This window comes from Fusarium oxysporum, chromosome VIII, assembly GCF_013085055.1.
Source record: "Fusarium oxysporum Fo47 chromosome VIII, complete sequence".
Taxonomy (NCBI): domain Eukaryota; kingdom Fungi; phylum Ascomycota; class Sordariomycetes; order Hypocreales; family Nectriaceae; genus Fusarium; species Fusarium oxysporum.
The window spans coordinates 2,173,950-2,190,975 of record NC_072847.1 but is presented as its reverse complement, the minus strand read 5'-3'; the positions used below and the strand labels follow the sequence as shown (position 1 = coordinate 2,190,975).

General features: G+C 50.8%; 6 protein-coding genes across 6 annotated transcripts; 3 read left to right on the top strand and 3 right to left on the bottom strand.

Moving 5' to 3' along the window:
• Nucleotides 1-92: 92 nt before the first annotated feature.
• FOBCDRAFT_297301 (clustered mitochondria-domain-containing protein) lies at nt 93-4,492 on the top strand (the record flags this gene model as incomplete). The annotated part of the gene is made up of 3 exons (XM_059611908.1): nt 93-129; nt 317-385; nt 500-4,492. 3 exons carry the CDS (start codon nt 93-95, stop codon nt 4,207-4,209), a joined length of 3,816 nt encoding a protein of 1,271 aa, XP_059465626.1. The 3' UTR covers nt 4,210-4,492.
• Nucleotides 4,493-7,078, bottom strand: FOBCDRAFT_48884 (fork head domain-containing protein). The gene is made up of 4 exons (XM_031188228.3): nt 6,664-7,078; nt 5,742-6,602; nt 4,899-5,686; nt 4,493-4,848 (listed from the first exon to the last, which is right to left on the bottom strand). The coding sequence occupies exons 1-4, from the start codon at nt 6,793-6,795 to the stop codon at nt 4,776-4,778; spliced, it is 1,854 nt and encodes a 617-aa protein (XP_031035493.2). The 5' UTR covers nt 6,796-7,078; the 3' UTR covers nt 4,493-4,775.
• Nucleotides 7,079-8,487: 1,409 nt separating this feature from the next.
• FOBCDRAFT_142699 (Poly(A) polymerase central domain-containing protein) lies at nt 8,488-10,739 on the top strand (the record flags this gene model as incomplete). Its single annotated transcript, XM_031188234.2, has 6 exons — nt 8,488-8,630; nt 8,690-9,431; nt 9,487-10,231; nt 10,301-10,421; nt 10,485-10,587; nt 10,686-10,739. The coding sequence occupies 6 exons, from the start codon at nt 8,488-8,490 to the stop codon at nt 10,737-10,739; spliced, it is 1,908 nt and encodes a 635-aa protein (XP_031035499.2).
• A 534-nt stretch (nt 10,740-11,273) lies between these two features.
• Nucleotides 11,274-13,442, bottom strand: FOBCDRAFT_166512 (tubulin domain-containing protein). Its single transcript, XM_031188239.3, has 4 exons — nt 12,951-13,442; nt 12,701-12,900; nt 11,682-12,644; nt 11,274-11,630 (listed from the first exon to the last, which is right to left on the bottom strand). Exons 1-4 carry the CDS (start codon nt 13,020-13,022, stop codon nt 11,366-11,368), a joined length of 1,500 nt encoding a protein of 499 aa, XP_031035504.2. The 5' UTR covers nt 13,023-13,442; the 3' UTR covers nt 11,274-11,365.
• On the top strand, nt 13,443-14,371 carry FOBCDRAFT_229732 (uncharacterized protein). The gene is made up of 2 exons (XM_031188241.3): nt 13,443-13,727; nt 13,781-14,371. The coding sequence occupies exons 1-2, from the start codon at nt 13,529-13,531 to the stop codon at nt 14,230-14,232; spliced, it is 651 nt and encodes a 216-aa protein (XP_031035506.1). The 5' UTR covers nt 13,443-13,528; the 3' UTR covers nt 14,233-14,371.
• Nucleotides 14,372-16,945, bottom strand: FOBCDRAFT_229730 (Septin-domain-containing protein). The gene is made up of 4 exons (XM_059609814.1): nt 15,967-16,945; nt 15,667-15,914; nt 15,471-15,615; nt 14,372-15,420 (listed from the first exon to the last, which is right to left on the bottom strand). Exons 1-4 carry the CDS (start codon nt 16,580-16,582, stop codon nt 14,528-14,530), a joined length of 1,902 nt encoding a protein of 633 aa, XP_059465625.1. The 5' UTR covers nt 16,583-16,945; the 3' UTR covers nt 14,372-14,527.
• Nucleotides 16,946-17,026: the final 81 nt, after the last annotated feature.

Below are 17,026 nucleotides of genomic sequence, written 5' to 3'. Positions count from 1 at the left end.
ATTGATTGTCTTACCCTTCCAGTGCATATCCCATGCCTGGTTTCATCCCTCATTACCTATTCTTCTTTTGCTAAACACTCCATCTTGTCAATATGGCTGAGGAAACCACTCCTCCCGCTCAGGCGCCTGGTACGTATAACGTTTTGTGCGAAGCTAGACCGCCCTTGTCGAATGCTCGCTTGTAAAGTCCGGGGTCTCAACAGCCTCAACTCGGTCATTGAAGGAGCTATTATATAGCTTTTGCTTTGGCTGTACTGGTTTTACTTATTCTTGGTACTGGTTTTGTTACACTAAACCGAGCTAATTTGTCTCACAGCTGCTGCGTCCGAGGAGCCCGAGACCAACATGGAGGCCGAAGCTCAAGACGTTGACGCTGGCGCTGAAGGTAGCTAAAATTATCCCTCCGATTAGCGACATACACGACATGGATATCTAACGGTTCAAAGCGTTAATAAACCTTACCATCGTCTTGCCCGACGCCAATGCTAGCAAGATGCAGATTATGGTCCGTCATTGACTTATACCGAGCCCCTCCAAAATCTCAAGCTCACAAAAAATGTTCAGGTGTCTTCTCAAGAACAGGTTCACGAGATTCGACAGTCCATCATTGACCTTCCCTCCGCATTCCAATACACTTGCTTCCACCTCGAGTTCAACGGCGAGAAGATCAACGACTTCATTCCCCTCTCTGAAATTCCTGACCTCGGTACCACTCCCGAATTCCACGTTGTTGAGGACCCATATACCGAGAAGGAAGCTCGCATCCATTTTGTCCGCATTCGAGAGCTTATCGGTGCGTCTGGAGACCGATGTGACACTGCCCAGGGCCTTCTTCCGGGTTTGTCTCTTTTCGAAACTGTCGCCACAGAGGCCGTCAGCAACAACGAGTCGGCGGAGGAGTCACCCATTCAGAACTACGATTTCCAGGCTGTGCCCTCTCTTACCGAGCTGGTTCCTCCTCCCTCTGAGCCCGCTCCTAAGACAGTGAAGCAGATCTCCTTATCTTCCTGGAATCCTCCTCCTCCTCACCTCCGACAGCGCGGCCACTTACTCTACTTGGTTGTCTCCACCAACGAAGGCGAGCAATATCAGATCACCTCTCACGTTTCGGGCTTCTTCGTCAACAAGTCATCTAACGCCAAATTCGATCCCTTCCCTCGTCCGGCACCCAAGGGTCAGTCAGCTCACTCTTTGCTGAGCCTGATTGAGCTTGTCTCTGCATCCTTCGCCGAGTCCTTCACAAAACTCCAGGACTACAACAACCAACGCGACCCTCTCGCCACTTTCCAAATCACCAACGCTATTCCCGCTGCTCCTTGGGTGGTTCCCTCTCCTAACTCAACACTTTGCACACATCTTCCTGATCCTGCACGATCTCAGGAGACCTACCTCCTTAATGGTGTCGAGAACACCGACACTCTGCGAGACTGGAATGAAGAGTTCCAGTCAGCGAAGGAACTTCCTCGCGAGACAGTTCAGGATCGTGTCTTCCGAGAACGACTCATTTCTAAGCTCTTTGCCGATTATAATGAGGCTGCTACTCGAGGCGCCGTCATGGTCGCACGGGGCGACATTGCTCCTTTGAACCCCACAGAATGCAGAGATGCTCAGATCTTTGTCTATAACAACATCTTCTTCTCTTTCGGTGCTGACGGTGTTGGTACATTCACTTCTGAGGGTGGTGATGAGGCGGCTCGCGTCGCTACTGGCAAGGATGTCGCTGGTGTGAAGCTCGTCAACCAATTGGATATTGAGGGACTTTTCACTCCTGCTACCGTGGTTGTTGACTACCTTGGCAAGCGAATTGTTGGTCAGAGTATTGTTCCCGGTATTTTCAAGCAGCGCGAACCTGGTGAGAACCAGATCGACTACGGTGCTGTGGACGGCAAGGACATCGTCGCCGCTGATGAGAGATTTGCTCCCGGCTTTGCTCAGCTGTCCAAGGCTCTGAAAGTCAAGAAGCATCCTGTTTGGGACAAGGAGGGCAAGCGATTTGACTTGGAGGCCAGTGTGGAGACCAAGGGTCTGTTGGGTACAGACGCCCGCAAGTATGTCCTGGATCTGTACCGTATCAGCCCCCTCGACATTGCTTGGCTGGATGAAGATGGTCTTCCTGAGGATGGCGATGCCTACCCTCACCGCATGACAGTCCTCCGACCGGAGCTTGTCGACTCGTTCTCGCGATACAAGCTGAAGCAGTGGGTGGATAAAGAGGTTGCCCGTCGAGCTGAGCAAAAGAAGGAGAAGGAGGGTGAGACCAAGGCTGCAGAGGGTGACGCCAAGGGTGAAGAGGACGAGAGCGAGAAGAAGACCACAGAGGGCGAGGGCGAGGGCGAGGGCGAGGGCGAGGGCGAGGGTGAAGCCTCCAAGGAAGAGGATGACCAGCCTAACCTGTCAGACTTTAAGTTCGCCCTTAACCCTGACGCTTTTAGTGGCCAGGTTCCTCAGACTGACGAAGAGAAGGCCGAGTTTGCCGCTGATGAGGAAGAGGTTAGGGCAGCTGGAGAATATCTCCGCGAACAGGTTATCCCTGACCTGCTCAAGGATCTTTCCGAGTCCGAGATCAGCTTCCCCATGGATGGCCAGTCATTGAGCCGACTTCTACACAAGCGCGGTATCAACGTAAGATACCTCGGTAAGGTTGCTGAGCTCTCTAGTGATGGCCGACTCCGATGCTTGCGCGACATTTGCGTCCAGGATATGGTTGCCCGAGCCTTCAAGCATGTTTCTGCTGTCTACCTCCGACACCTACCAGTCCCTGCTGTTCCTGCTACTGTTTCTCATCTCCTCAACTGTCTGCTTGGACATAGGTTCAATGAGAAGCCCGTTGCTGAGCTCGATCCTTCCATCCGCAGTCTCTACACTGATGCCGACTGGTCGTTCGAGAAGGTTACACCTGAGAGTCTGCGGGAGAACATTGAGGAGCAGATCCTCCAGCGATTCCGATATGAGCTCGACGAGGAGTGGCACAACCAGGTTCGCCCTGTGCAGCTTCTTCGTGAGGTGTCGTTGAAGATTGGTATTCAGCTTCTGGCCAAGGACTACAGTTTCACTGCTGAGGCTGCCGCCACTGCTTCTGAAGCTGCTCCTGCAAAGGTCGAGAAGCCTGTTGCCAACGGCCAGAACAATGGAGAATCTGTTAGCAGCAAGAAGAAGAAGAAGAGCAAGGCTCGTGAAGCTTCTCCCGTTGAGGCTGCCGCCCCAGCCAATGTGCATACTTTCAGCCCCGAAGACGTCATTGACCTTGTTCCTTTAATCAAGGACTCGTGCCCTCGCAGCGCCCTCGCTGAAGAGGCGCTTGAGGCTGGCCGTATCTCTCTTCTACAAAACCAGAAGAAATTGGGCCAGGAGCTTCTCCTGGAATCCCTTTCCCTGCATGAGCAGATTTACGGCATCCTGCATCCCGAGGTCGCTCGTGTCTACAACAGCCTATCCATGCTCTACTACCAGCTCGATGAGAAGGAGGCTGCTGTTGACCTTGCTCGCAAAGCTATCATCGTCGCTGAGAGAACCGTGGGTGTCGACTCAGCCGAGACTCTCCTTAACTACCTCAACCTGAGCCTGTTCCTCCACCAGATTGGTGACAGCAAGGGTGCTCTTGTGTACTCCAAGCACGCTCTCAAGATGTGGAAGGTCATTTATGGCCCTGATCATCCTGATTCTATCACAACACTCAACAATGCTGCTGTGATGCTCCAGAACCTCAAGGCTTACCACGAGTCTCGACTCTGGTTCGAAGAGTCACTGCGCGTATGTGAGTCTGTTTTCGGCAAACAGTCGATCAACTCTGCCACCCTCCTCTTCCAGTTGGCTCAGGCTCTTGCTCTAGACCGCGACTCAAAGGGAGCTGTTACTCGCATGCGAGAGTCTTACAACGTCTTCCTTGCTGAACTTGGACCTGAGGACAAGAACACCAAGGAGGCCGAGAGCTGGTTGGAGCAGCTCACTCAGAATGCTGTCAACATTGCCAAGCATGCTAAGGACGTTGCTGCTCGAAGACTCCGAACGGGTGTTCGGTTTACCACCAGTCCCTCAAGCTTGGCGGCTTCCAATGCTACTGTCCCCGGCCGCACGGGACCTGGTTCACAAGTTGACTCCCGCAGCATTGATGAGCTTATCAAGTTCATCGAGGGTGGTGAACATCAGCAGACCAAGAAGCGAACTGGCCGTGGAAACCCTAAGAGGCGAGGCCAGGCTGGAGCGCGATAGGCTGACAATTTAACGAAATTCTTTATGATGCTATTATGTGGTCGAGTTTTTGACTCACCGCTGTGTAAAAGTAGATGGTGAAACAAAAAGCATGGGAATTCCATTATAAATCATGTGAGAGCTGGGTGGCTTGGTCACGAAAAAAAGGAGGCCCTTGCATTGGTTGGGTTTGGTACGGTTGGCGGCACGGTGGCGCGATCACACGTATTTGCATCAAAAGGCGCGTTCTCAACATTTGTATATATCCAAGGCTCTGCTCTAGGCCATTGGCCAGATGATCTTCACTCTTATATAACATGTTCACACTTGGAGCACTTGGGTCTGTCTGTCGAGCTAGGATTCCTCAGTGATGCGGAAAGGTCTATAAGATCAAGTGAGTCGTTGAGCTAACCGTTCAGTCACGAAGATACCTAAGTCGAGGAGAGATGCTTTTTCGTTGGCGCGTTGCATTCATAAGTGTCGTCAACATCCTTGGACGGCAACATCATGTACTCAAAAGTTTAGTACAATTCATGGCTCAGTGACTTATCCCCCTTGAAACAGAAACGCCAGGGTAGAAAGGAAGCCTAAGTACGGCCTTGCAAGATAGACGCCCCTCCGCCAACTGGCGCATGATACGCACCGATACTCTGGAACCCCCTGGATGATTATGTTAGCTCAGTCTCAAGTAAGTGATGGGGAAAACATACTTGGTTAAATCAAAGCCGTGCTCCTCTTCGGCCTCTGCCGGTTGAGCAATAGGCTGTGGACTTGACTTTTGAGGTCGAGAGGGGCTGCTAAGAGGTGACTTGTCTCCCCTTGGCGGACTGCTACTCTGCGAGGGGAGAACCCCTCCAGCCTTGGTAGGACTGACATCGTAGCCACCAAGAGGTTTCAAGGGCGTGCTGCCTATGTCTGCGTATTTCCAGAAAGGGGCAGGTGAGCTGGTGGGCATGTGTTGACTTGGTCTCTGCGCTGTGCTTGGAGGAGCAAGCTTAGGGTGCATCCTGGGCGGTGCTGGGGTGACGAATGAGCCTCCGTCCTCCTGGTATGAAGATGTGAGCGTGGGTGACTGAGGATTGTACACCGAAAACGATGAGTCTCTTGCTGGCGTCTTCCTAGGACGCGGCAATGGGCTGCCATCAATCATCATGGTCGCGTTTCTACCAAAAGATCGATCAGGGGTGGACTGGGGAATTAGCAAAGAGGATCCAGGTGGCTGTGGTGATGCCGGAGGGGATGCCCTTCGTCTGCGGGCTGAGGGAGGTTCTCTCGAGGCCATGTCTCTTGGGCCATGTGTGATGTAGGCAAGTTGGTTTGGGGATGAGGGGGCAGATGAACCACGATGACCGCCTCGGCCAACGCGATAGGCGTTTCTTATCATCTCCTCTCTTGCTTCTGGGACAATTTGCCACTTCATCCCCTTGCCAGGCTCATCGGTTAATCTGGCAACCTTGTCAAATGATTTGTTCAATGAAAGGTTATGACGAATTGAGTTCTATCGAGTGTGAGTGAGAATATCGCCCAGCAAGGTAGCCGCCACGAGAACTTACCTGCCAGCCAGCAGCCTGTTGATGACGATAGTAGGCGTATGTGTTCATGATGTAGGTATAGATCCCGTTCAGATTCAGCTTCCCGTCAGGTGCGTTCAGGATCGCTTGTGTAATCATTTGAGCATAGCTATATTGAGGCTTGATATGCTGGTTCTCATCTTGGCTCAGATCTACACCATTAGCACCAACCATGACGGCCGGCGTGCTCGCTGCCGGTGATTTGGCAGTGCTCTGGGCCGAGGGCGGCGTGCCTGGGCGTTTGTATTCCGGAGGCGCCGGTGCAATGAGGGGTTGTCGACGCGAAGTACGAGATTGTGGTGTATGAACACTGACTCCAGCACGTTGCAAATAGATGGGATGCACAGTCAGTGGAGTTATCTCGGACGGAAGCACGAACATCATCTCGACATTTCCAATCTCAATGACTTCGCCGCTTGTGAGAGGATGAGCCTGTCCGGCTTTAACGGGCTGGCTGTCCACCTTGGCACCGTTACGGCCTTTGACATGCAGGAACCACTTCTCGTCCTTGGAATCGAATGATATGGTAGCATGCTCTCGCGATACCATCTTGCTAGGGCCCAAGTCGATGTGGACGTAGGACTCGTCTTCGTCGGAGCCCACGGTCTGAGAGTTATGTGACGTCTCGGGAGCTCGGCCTATGTTAACGTTGAGCTTGGTGATATAAAAGGTCCAGTCCTGAGCAGCCACTTTGGCGTAGGCTTTTACACCATCGCCCTTGGCCTCGTGTATGACATTTGCGTGATCCTTGCTGGCCTGGACTTCCTGACTTCTGAGATGCTGTGTGATTTGCGACACCAGTTGATCATCGTTGGGCGCGGGGGGGTCTTCATCTTCTTGGACCTGCTCGGGAAGATCAATGTCAGCTGCCGCTGATAATGGAACAACAGACAAGATAACGGACCTTCTTACGACGCTTTGCTGGACGACTGGGGGAGGAATCTTCGACGTCGCCTGGTGATGTATCTGCGTTGGACGTCGCGGCTTTACGCGGTTCGCGACGAGCCCTAGAGGCTCTCTTTGCCGACGGTGGCATGGCGGGCAAGCAGCTGTGCACTACTACGCTGTGACGACGAAACGATGATGGCAAGGTTGAGATTTGGACACGGGCTATGGTCGTTATCTTGAGGTCGCAGGGCGTGTTTTGGTGCCCTCGAGGATTGACGCGGGAATGCGAAATAATCAGGTCAGGTAAAGTCGTGTCGTCAATCAATGAATGTATCGTCTACTAGTGCAGCAAATAAATGCCCTGCCCTTTAAAGTTGGTACCGCGTTCGCGTTAGGATTGACCTAGTGTCGTAAAGTGGCAGGGCCATGACAGGGCTGCGCTGCGCTGCGGGCTGGGCTTGTGGGCTGGCCGGCTGGGATGCGGGTGCTGGGTGTGCGTGTACCGATTCGTGCATATTCAAGCCCCGTTGAGTGAATCAGAGGCGCCAGAATCAGCAGACAAGGGGGCTGCCAGTGCTGTAAGGGGGCATCAGTGATCACTAGCGTGTGTGAGCGTCATTGGGAAACAAGGCGAATATGTAGATGGATCCAATGGATGTCATGAGCGTTGGAAGAGGAAGAAAAGCTGAGATGATTTTTCTTCTCTTAGATCTTAATGATAGTACTATAGTCTGAGAGAGAGAGAGAGAGAGAGAGAGAGAGAGAGAGAGAGCATTATTAATTGTTTTCGTATGCCTATATCCAAATCATTATTTTCTTATACAAGGTAGTAGAGTTTTATGGCTTGACTTGCATCTTGCACAGACAAGAATTCCGGTTACTTCCATTGCCGTACCCCCTGGTCTAGTATCCAATGTCTTGCGTGCGTCTCAGGGGAAGGGCACTATCCTGATAAGTGAATATCATGTGGTGTTTGTTCGTGAAAATGTGACGACCATGCAATACGATAAATGCACATGCGTAACCTCGAGTAAGCCCAGCCTCGCCTCGCCCTCCACTGACTGACTGACTGACTGACTGAATGTCTCTCATTGACTGATTGTGTTTAGCGCGCTAAGGTATGGATATTGCCAACCATGAATCAATAACAAGTTTTCCTTGCAGCTGTCATTTTATCTGTTTCTAAGCGGACAAGTCTTGCCACCTAATCAAGCACTACAACGCGTGAACAACATGATTGAATGCTTCAGCCACAATTAATAAATAGCAAATTGCCCATTTAATTCAGCTCAAACCCACAGATAAAAGCCGGTAATAAGAACTCAACCCCCAGGTTTAGGGTGCCTCAGTAGCCAGGGTCCACTATTTCAATTACTTACACCCAATCCAGCTTCTGGGCCACCACCGCGTTTGTGCAGCCTCGCGGCGCCTCGTAGTTGTCAGCCAAAAGTCTAACTCCTCCTTCATTACCTACCAAGTAAAGAAAAAAACTTGGTCTCTTCATCATCCAGCGAATTCACTCGATATCCTTTACGATCCATCCCTTACCTCTCCGATCCAGCCATTCCCAATATTCGTCTCCGTACCAGACACAGAGCACCCTCTTGTCCTGTCCTGTGCCTGGCCTCTCCCTTGCGCTGCTCCCACTGCCCTTGGAGAGGCTTGAAAACCAGCGTATTCTTTTAAACAAACAACCGTTTGTTGATTCGGCTATCACCCTGTCGCATTGGGATTTGCGATCCTCCCCCGATACGTTAATCCCCGGCCTCGGGTTGGTTATTATCCAACCACTGTCGTTCAGCTTTCCCCCCCCATTCCGACGTTTGGATACATTGAAGCTATGGCATCTGAACAGGCTTACGGCGTGACGCCTCCCATTTCCGTTCAACTCCCAACGGAAGCCGAGCTGCGACAATCGGACGCTCTCCTGGAAGAATTGAAGCGTCAAAAAACCTTCGAGAGTCCTGCAGAGACTGCCAAGAGGTGAATGCCAATAAATCTGTCGCACGTGAGCGTGTCAAGAACTAACACACTTGTTCCAGAGAAGAAGTCTTGGCCTCGATCCAAACCATTTGCGATGCGTTCGTCCGTCGAGTCGCCCAGGAGAAAGAACCCAAGAACGAGGTCCTCATACGAAATGCAAGGGGCAAAGTCTTCACTTACGGCAGTTATCGCCTCGGCGTCTACGGCCCCGGCTCTGATATCGACACTCTCATCGTCGCGCCGAAATACGTGACCCGCGAGGACTACTTCAAGTTCTTCCCAGATCTGCTTCTCTCGATGGCCCCCAAAGACGCCATCACTGACATGGCTGTCGTGACTGATGCTTTCGTACCCATCATCAAGTTTGAGTACTCTGGCATAAGCATTGATTTGATCTTTTCTAGGGTTATTCAGAAGCAACTATCTCCCGATTTCAAAGACCTCAAGGACTCTGGCCTGCTGCGCGGCCTAGATGAGGCAGAGCTGCGATCTCTCAACGGCACACGAGTAACGGACGAGATTCTCACGCTAGTCCCTGAACAGAGCACATTCAAGAATGCGCTGCGAGCCATCAAACTGTGGGCGCAACGGCGTGCTGTCTATGCCAACATCATGGGTTTCCCTGGTGGTGTTGCTTGGGCCATGCTCGTCGCACGCGTTTGCCAGCTCTACCCAAAGGCTACGTTCTCGGTGATTGTTAACAAGTTCTTTTTGGTTATTAGCCAATGGCGCTGGCCGCAACCCGTTCTTCTCAAGCCCATCGAGGGTGGACCTCTCCCTGTTCGAATCTGGAACCCCAAGGTACGTCTAGTTGCATGCGATTTCAATACGCAGAATGCTCATCCTGTTTCTGCAGCTTTACAAGGGTGATACTTATCATCTAATGCCGGTCATTACTCCTGCGTATCCATCCATGTGTGCCACTTTCAACATTACTCGTTCGTCGATGGCGATTATCAACCGAGAACTTAAGCGGGCTCTTCAGATATCTGAGAGTATCATGGTGGGCAAGCGCCCCTGGAGCGATCTTTTTGTCAAGCATACCTTCTTCACCGCAGGTTACAAGTACTACATCTCTGTTACCTCAGCAGCGAAGACAAAGGAGGCCCACACGATCTGGTCCGGTTATGTTGAGTCCAAGGTTCGAATGCTAGTGCAGAAACTTGAGCAACACCAGTCCATTGCTCTAGCCCATGCCTTCAACAAGGGCTATGAACGACAACACCGATGTCACAATCAGGAAGAGATTGAGGCTGTGCAGGAAGGGAGCCTCGATTATCTATGTAAGGAAGACATTGAGCAGACTAGTGCTGTCAAGATTGAGCCCGCAGTCGCCGAGCTACCAATCAAGGCTGAAAACGGGGAGAATGGCCAGCTCATCACGTCTGAGAATGGTCGGGGTGACGAACAGGTCAAGTCCGAGAACGGTGAGAATGGTCGAGTTGTAAAGCCTGAGCCTACAGAAGAGACTGGTCCTATCACGGCCGTGCCTGTCAAACCTGAGACATCCGATGACTCTAAACCAACAGACACTGCGACGGCAAGCGGCCCATCCGACATCTACACAACTACGCACTATATTGGTCTCGAGTTGGCTTCTGGTATGTATACAGCCTGACATGTTTTCGCAAATCCTCGGTGTTTGAGATTTCCCAATACTGACTCAATAGGCGCCAAATCACTTGATCTTTCTTACCAGGTTGATGAGTTCAAGGAACTTTGCACCTCGTGGCAGAAATACAAGGATGATCTGAAAGATGACGTCTCTATTGGTGTTCAACATGTCCGAAAGTGAGTTCAGCAGACGCTTCCAGACATCAACGCACCTTGGCCTGCTGACTTTGACCCGCACAGCTTCAATTTACCAGACGATGTATTCGACGACGGCGAGAAGAAACCCCAGAAGAAGGCTGCAGCTAAGGGCTCGGCAAACGGCAAGAAACGAGGGCCCCCAGAGGTATTTAAGCATCACCGGACGAATTCCCATTGCCGGCCAAGATGCGCTGTTCCAGATGGCACATCCCTCTCAGCTAGGGTATACTAATCCTCGTATAGGAGAATCCTCCCCCAGCGAAGAGACAGCAAGCCTCGGTTGCCGCCGCAGGCTGAGCATGATGGCATATTTCGCATTCCACACAAAGGTTGGCTCGGAAGAGCTCGACCACAACTCAATTGTGCATCTTGCACTGTATCTCAAAAATATCAAGAATATCGGCAAGTCCATAAGTGGCTGGACGATTAGCATGTGGCTGATCACGTAACTAACATAAGATAAACAAAAAAGTTCGCTTTCAACCAGACTGAACTGCATCAACTACCATGGTAAGTTGGCAGTGCCAGCCTGATGTGTTAATGCATTACTGGCGGCGTTATTTGCGATTGGAAGATTGAATAATCTACATTAATAACAGCAGAAAGAGAGAGAGAGAGGCACGTGTAGTGCGGGAAGGGCAGCTGGCTAAATCAACATTTTGTGCTTCGCAGCAACATATCTCCAAACTGGGAGCTGTCTAGTCGCCGGGTCGATAACGTTGAAGACCTACAGCAACCTCATATTATATCTGTACCTAGGAAATGGCCATGCTAGATCAATACAAACTTTTTGAGGCTCGATGAGCCTTGGGAGATTTGCTCCAAACCTCTTCTTGTTTTTGTCCCGCGTGTTCCTGAGATGTGAATGGTGCCCGAGATTGCTCGACTCCATTCGGATTTGATGGCTAGCTCTATCAAATGTATCATAGGTCATCGTCGTCGTCATCACTGCCACTGAACCAGCCTTCTTGGTAGGCATCCGCCAGTTCTGCCAGTCCGTTACCAAGGTCCTCTCTTTCGTTTACTGGCACAAGTCTAGCAGAGTCTGACCGCAAATTTCTGATCCGTTGCACTAATGAGCTGTTTGTCGAGAGTGTCGTTTGCATGCTGGCATCAGGATGGCTACTGAGTTGGGGATAGATCTGGGGGTAGGCGTCCAGCAACGGGAATCTGAGAGATGAATCGTATCTAGTCGAGTATCAGTACATAGCAAGTCACATGGTCCAGACAGTAACGTACTTGCGCACAACAGAATTGCCTATCATGGGGCGTTCACCTGGAGCAAGATGTCCAGGAGCGTCTTCATCAAGGTTCCCAAGGGGGTCCAGATCTCGATAAGATCGGAGTTCACCAAAGACATGCTTATGGGCATCCGATCTAGCAATATGCTGTCGACTCCAAGTGCGCCCTATTTGGAAGAAGTCGACGTTGATGCGGCTGTCTTCCGATGAGTCTTTTGCAGATGCCAATGACATGTTGATGCTGGCCAGGGGCTGATTGCCATTGACGTTCAGACTCTCAGCCAGGTCGTCTAGAGAACTTGACTGCTCCGAAGAGCCTTGTACCAGACGTGTAGGCAAGGTGGCTGTTTCGATAGCTGCAGCCATGACAGCAGATGTGTGCCAGGGCGAGCGGCGATCCAACGATACTCCAGCTGATAGGTCCTCTTCGGGTAAAGCCATAGGAACAACTGTGGTTGCCTGCGTGCAGAGCTGCTCGATACTGTGAGCGATGTTCGCAAGGCGTAGTTGGCGCTTTGATCTGGGAATATCAAGCAAGGGGCTTTGAAGACCCCAGGTCCATATGGTTGTCTTTGGGAACTCATCCCTCAACGACTCGAGATATGCGGATGCATAGCCACCCCAAGCATCGTCGATAGTAGTAAAGACCTGTATTCCCTGCATTCTGTCACACTCTTCTGCAAAGGGCCTGAAGTCTCGATCCACGATATCGTGCTCCTTGTCGAGCATCGAGAAGAGCTCTGTGCCCATTGAGAAACGCTCAAAGGGCATGGTAGTCGAGTTGAGCTCAAAGTCATAGAGCTGGACCAGTGAACGTGGATGGAAGTAAACTCGTGAGAAATCAGACCAGTATCTCACATTCGAGGTTGTTAGTTGTGCCGGTTCAGTGCCTGCATCGAGGCTCTGCTGGTACTCGCTTGGATTAATGGGTGCCTGTTTGTAAACGACTGATTCACCTGACCTGAGAGGGTGTTAGCATGGGTGCTAGCCAACAGGATGATCAATCGGAGTTCCTACCATAATTCCACAGGATCTGGTTCGGCTTCAGCTTCATACAGTGCATTAATCTTGCGTAAAGAACCAAAGCCGCCTTTGAGGTCGTATATGACTGTTCGTGGGAGAAATGTTTCTGAGCCATCAGCGCCTAGACCGGCCCGCCAATGAACATTGTGATCTATGGGTGACTTTTCGTCGGCTGAGTATGTAAAGTATGACTCCTATGCTGTGGTCAGTGATTGTGTTTTGTGCATGAGCTGTAATATATTACCTGGGCATTCCAGAAGTGAGTGGCCGTATAGTTACTCAGCTGACCGAGCTGAAGACTGATGATTTCACGCATTTGAGGACCGTGATTATAGAATTTTGTATGCCTTTTATATGTATCATAAGACAGTTGATGCAATCAGAGACCAAGCCTGCGTGTAGAAATGTGAAACGTCAAAGTTCACATGCGAAGTCTTGATCGATGGAGATGTCTGCGACTACATAAGTGCTTACCCTACATAAATATAGTGGATATTTGTGGTTTTCAAACATTGCACCTGTTGATACCCTAAGCAGCTTATCTAATCATCAATTCGAGAATTCAATAAAGTATTGGAAAGGTGTATCATCCTGATTGAGTAGGATATTCAAATAGACCAGGGTATTATATCTCATTCTTCTTTGTATGTTGGTCATAGGTAGGAGTATGTGTGTGTGTGTGAGTATTATGTCATTGACAAAATGGTCGCACTTATACCTCCCTTGTTCTAATATCACGAGACGTTTGGAGCTTAAAATACTCTGATTATTCAACACATCTCATATCGTAACACACCAAAACAATAACGTTACTGCCGCATCATGTCGCAAGAAACCGCTGCTGTTGATGCCAACGCTAATGCCGGCTTCTGGAAAGAACTCGACTCATGGAAGACACCCGTAGCTAAAGAGGTCGGTCCTACAGTCGAGGTTGGATCTAAAGCGCCCTGGTCTCAACACCTTCGCCTTCCAGACGGGAAACCTACTCTCGTGGTGTTTCTCCGTCATTGTGGATGTCCCTGTATTTTAATCCTTATCATCCCGTTGGTACGATCTGATGCTAACTGTGACTAGTCGCTGAAAAAACATTCAGAGCTCTCGCCGACCTATCCGATAAGGTCCCAGGGGTCCATTGTGTCGCCATCTCGCACTCTTCAGAAGAGGCAACAGACAAATGGCTGCCCCTGGTCGGTGGCACCTGGAACGTCGATGTTGTAATTGATGAAGAGCGCGACTTGTATGCCAAATGGGGTCTCGGAATATCATCAACGTGGCACGCCGTTAACCCTCTCACGCTGTGGAATGTCTTCAGCCTTGGAAAGAATGAGGGCATCTGGAATCGACCAACAGAGAGTGGCTCGCGGTGGCAGACGAGCGGTGCCTTTGCTGTTGATCGCGACGGAACTGTTCGCTGGGCTCACGTGGCGAGAACCGCTGATGATATGCCGGATCTCAAGGCTGCCATGACTGCGCTTGGACATCCACCCCCTGAGAATAAGCGCCACTCAAAGCATGAGCATCAGTAGAACTACTGATTGACGAGGTTAGACTTATCTCAGTGTCCATGTATGAGCCGAGAAGGGGGCTATCATGTGTCAAAACTAAGCAACGCTGTCACCAGGATTCACAAGATAGGCGGCCGTCAAAGTGCAATTAATATATGCGTGTGATATTTATAGGGTATCTTGTGTCATGATATATTGCTCCAGTATTCGATCCCGCCTCTTGTCCTGGCCTTTGGATTAGAGCATAATGGCGAAGCGAAGACGATGGCGCTGGTCCGTACGTGTTTCAGCAGGCCGTAATACCATGTCTCGCCGTCTAGAAAGACAAGACCATGCTCAGCCGTCCAACCTCCATGTTTCTTCTTCGTGATGCAACAACAGAACACATCCCGTCAGACCAGCCGGTGTGCATGATCTTGGAAGCCACCAAACCAACCAGGCCAACACTGCTCACCATTTCTAGAGCAAGCATCCCTTTCTGCTTGAGACCTCCCCCCATCTCCAAGAGGCCGAGTGGATCCTGGTGCGTAGGTTGAGGAGCTTTCCGTTTCTTGGACTGCGTCTTTTTCTTGCCGTTCCTGGGGACATGGACTAGACTCGACTGCGTTGCCACAGCGTTTGAAATGGCCCTCTCTTCCATCAGATGATATAATCTCTCGGATTGAAGACTCTGTCGCAGGTTATTCGCCCAGTTATAAAGCTCAAGTCGATCCCAGCTCGGGGTCCGCCTGAAGGACCTTAATCTCATGGCCCTCTCCGGGATAGATCGAGAGACTAAAGCTCCGCTCGACAATGCATTTTGAAGCAAGTTGTCTCCGTGATCACGTCGCCATTTGATGCATTTCACCGCTGCAGAGTGCCGCAATCGAGCGCTACCGTCCAGAGAAAAGATGTGGTCGACGAGTCGGCCCAAGTCTGTAGGCAAAAGCGGTGGGATGTATTCCGAGTCCATAAGGGTACTGGCGTCCATGGTATCGTAGTCTGGCCAGGGTTCGGTAGAAACGGCATATACACACTTGGTCTCCTCTGAGTCGTCAGGCCCCTCAAAGGAGAAATAATCAACATCCTTATCAGCCAGACTCTTCACAACTTGCTGTTTGATATGCTTGATTTCCTCTGGTGCAAGCTCATCAACTCTAGTAAGAACTGGGATTACGTTAGTCATGCGCTGAGCGCGTTTAATGTACTCAACATCCTCTCGTACAAGGCCTGAAACTCATCAGCAAACGTGGTCGTTAAGCGAAACTGGATGAACTTACCGCTGTGAGGAATAAGGTAGAGCAGAGCGTCCACAACTGGCTCGCCGCCAGAGTTGACCAAAGTGAACAGATCCGAATCAGCCATGGGCTTATTCATCAGAGATGTCAAGTGAGATTCGACATAATGAAGATCACGCCACGATCCCTGAGTCATTGTTAGGATGCGACGATGTGAGGTGGTGGTTCAGGTACATACAGAGGCATCTCGTCGGTGGCCAGGGCTTTCAACAAAGCATACATTCCTATCAAGGACATCACCAGTGGTAGAAATGCGCCTCCGTGTTGTCACGGTGAGTTCAGAATCAGATCGCCACCATGGCTGTGGGCGCGAACTGGCGTATGTTTCAGTAGCATGCACTGCACTGCGATTCTCTATCGGATCCATGTGAACGATGTGCTCGCAACGTTCTGCCAGAGTCTTGATGAGAGAAGTTTTCCCAATACCTGTTGAATTTGTTAAAACCGTCACGGATCGGTATTCTGTTCATTTACTTGCCACATTGCCCAGCGACCATAATCTTTAGCTTGCCCAAAGATTTACCCACTTCCGAGAAAGGACGACGTCGTGGAACCATCAAGCTCGGCATGATAAGCTGAGGAACCGTGCTCTGATTTTCTTGATTATCTGCCAGATCCGTTACGGGTAAGGAGACATCGTCGTGAATCATATCGCTATGGGCGTCGATGGAGGGATCTGCTAGGGAGCAGCTTTGCGACGAGATGCTCATGACAGAACCAGAATGCGAAAGACCGATCAGAGAGGGAGTGCTTGGCTGCGACGGTAAATTCAAGGGCTCTTGTTCAACAACAGATTCAACCGAAGAAACCTCTGAGCCGTCTGACTCCGATGCAGGATACGCAGGCTTACGGCCGGTACGAGGAGGCGAACGTAGTTGACGCGGGGTTGAAGGCCGGCGAGAGTTACGACTACACTTGCGCCGATCGCTTTGCTGGCGGAACCGCGGACGAGAGCGATCTCGGCGAGCGTCAAGGTCGGCCTCTGTGGTGATGAAACAGGCAGTAGGCACAGTCGAAGAAGGGCGTACCAAGCTGTCAGGCCGGTCTGAAGACCGAGTGTTAAGAGGATGATTCGTAGGCAAGACAGGTCTCATTGTTGTATGTGGTTGGAGGGGACCGAGGCAGCGTGCTATGCTATGCTGTGCTTATATGGCGGATACAGGGGTGCTAAGGTGCAGTTCTGATAAGGGGCAAGTTGTCTCTGTTCATGTCACGGCGCCTCGTAGGAGAACAGAAGAATGTATGTAAGGTATGTATTTGCATTCGAACGCGTAACACAGCGAGGGGCAAGCAGTGAATATGGTAAGAAGTAACACGGGAAACGCGGGATGGATTGATTGTGTAGCTCGATGACGATTGTTTTAAAGTCCAAACTCAGTTGGATGATAAGGTAAGGTAGCCTCAACAAATATCCCGTCGTCTTATTGATTCATGGGGTAGAATGCCATATTCGGTAGGTGGGGGTGCATGGGCCCATTTTACCGGGTGCGCGTGGGCTTAATCTATAGCACTAACATGCCCCCGTGACGGGCTTGCGG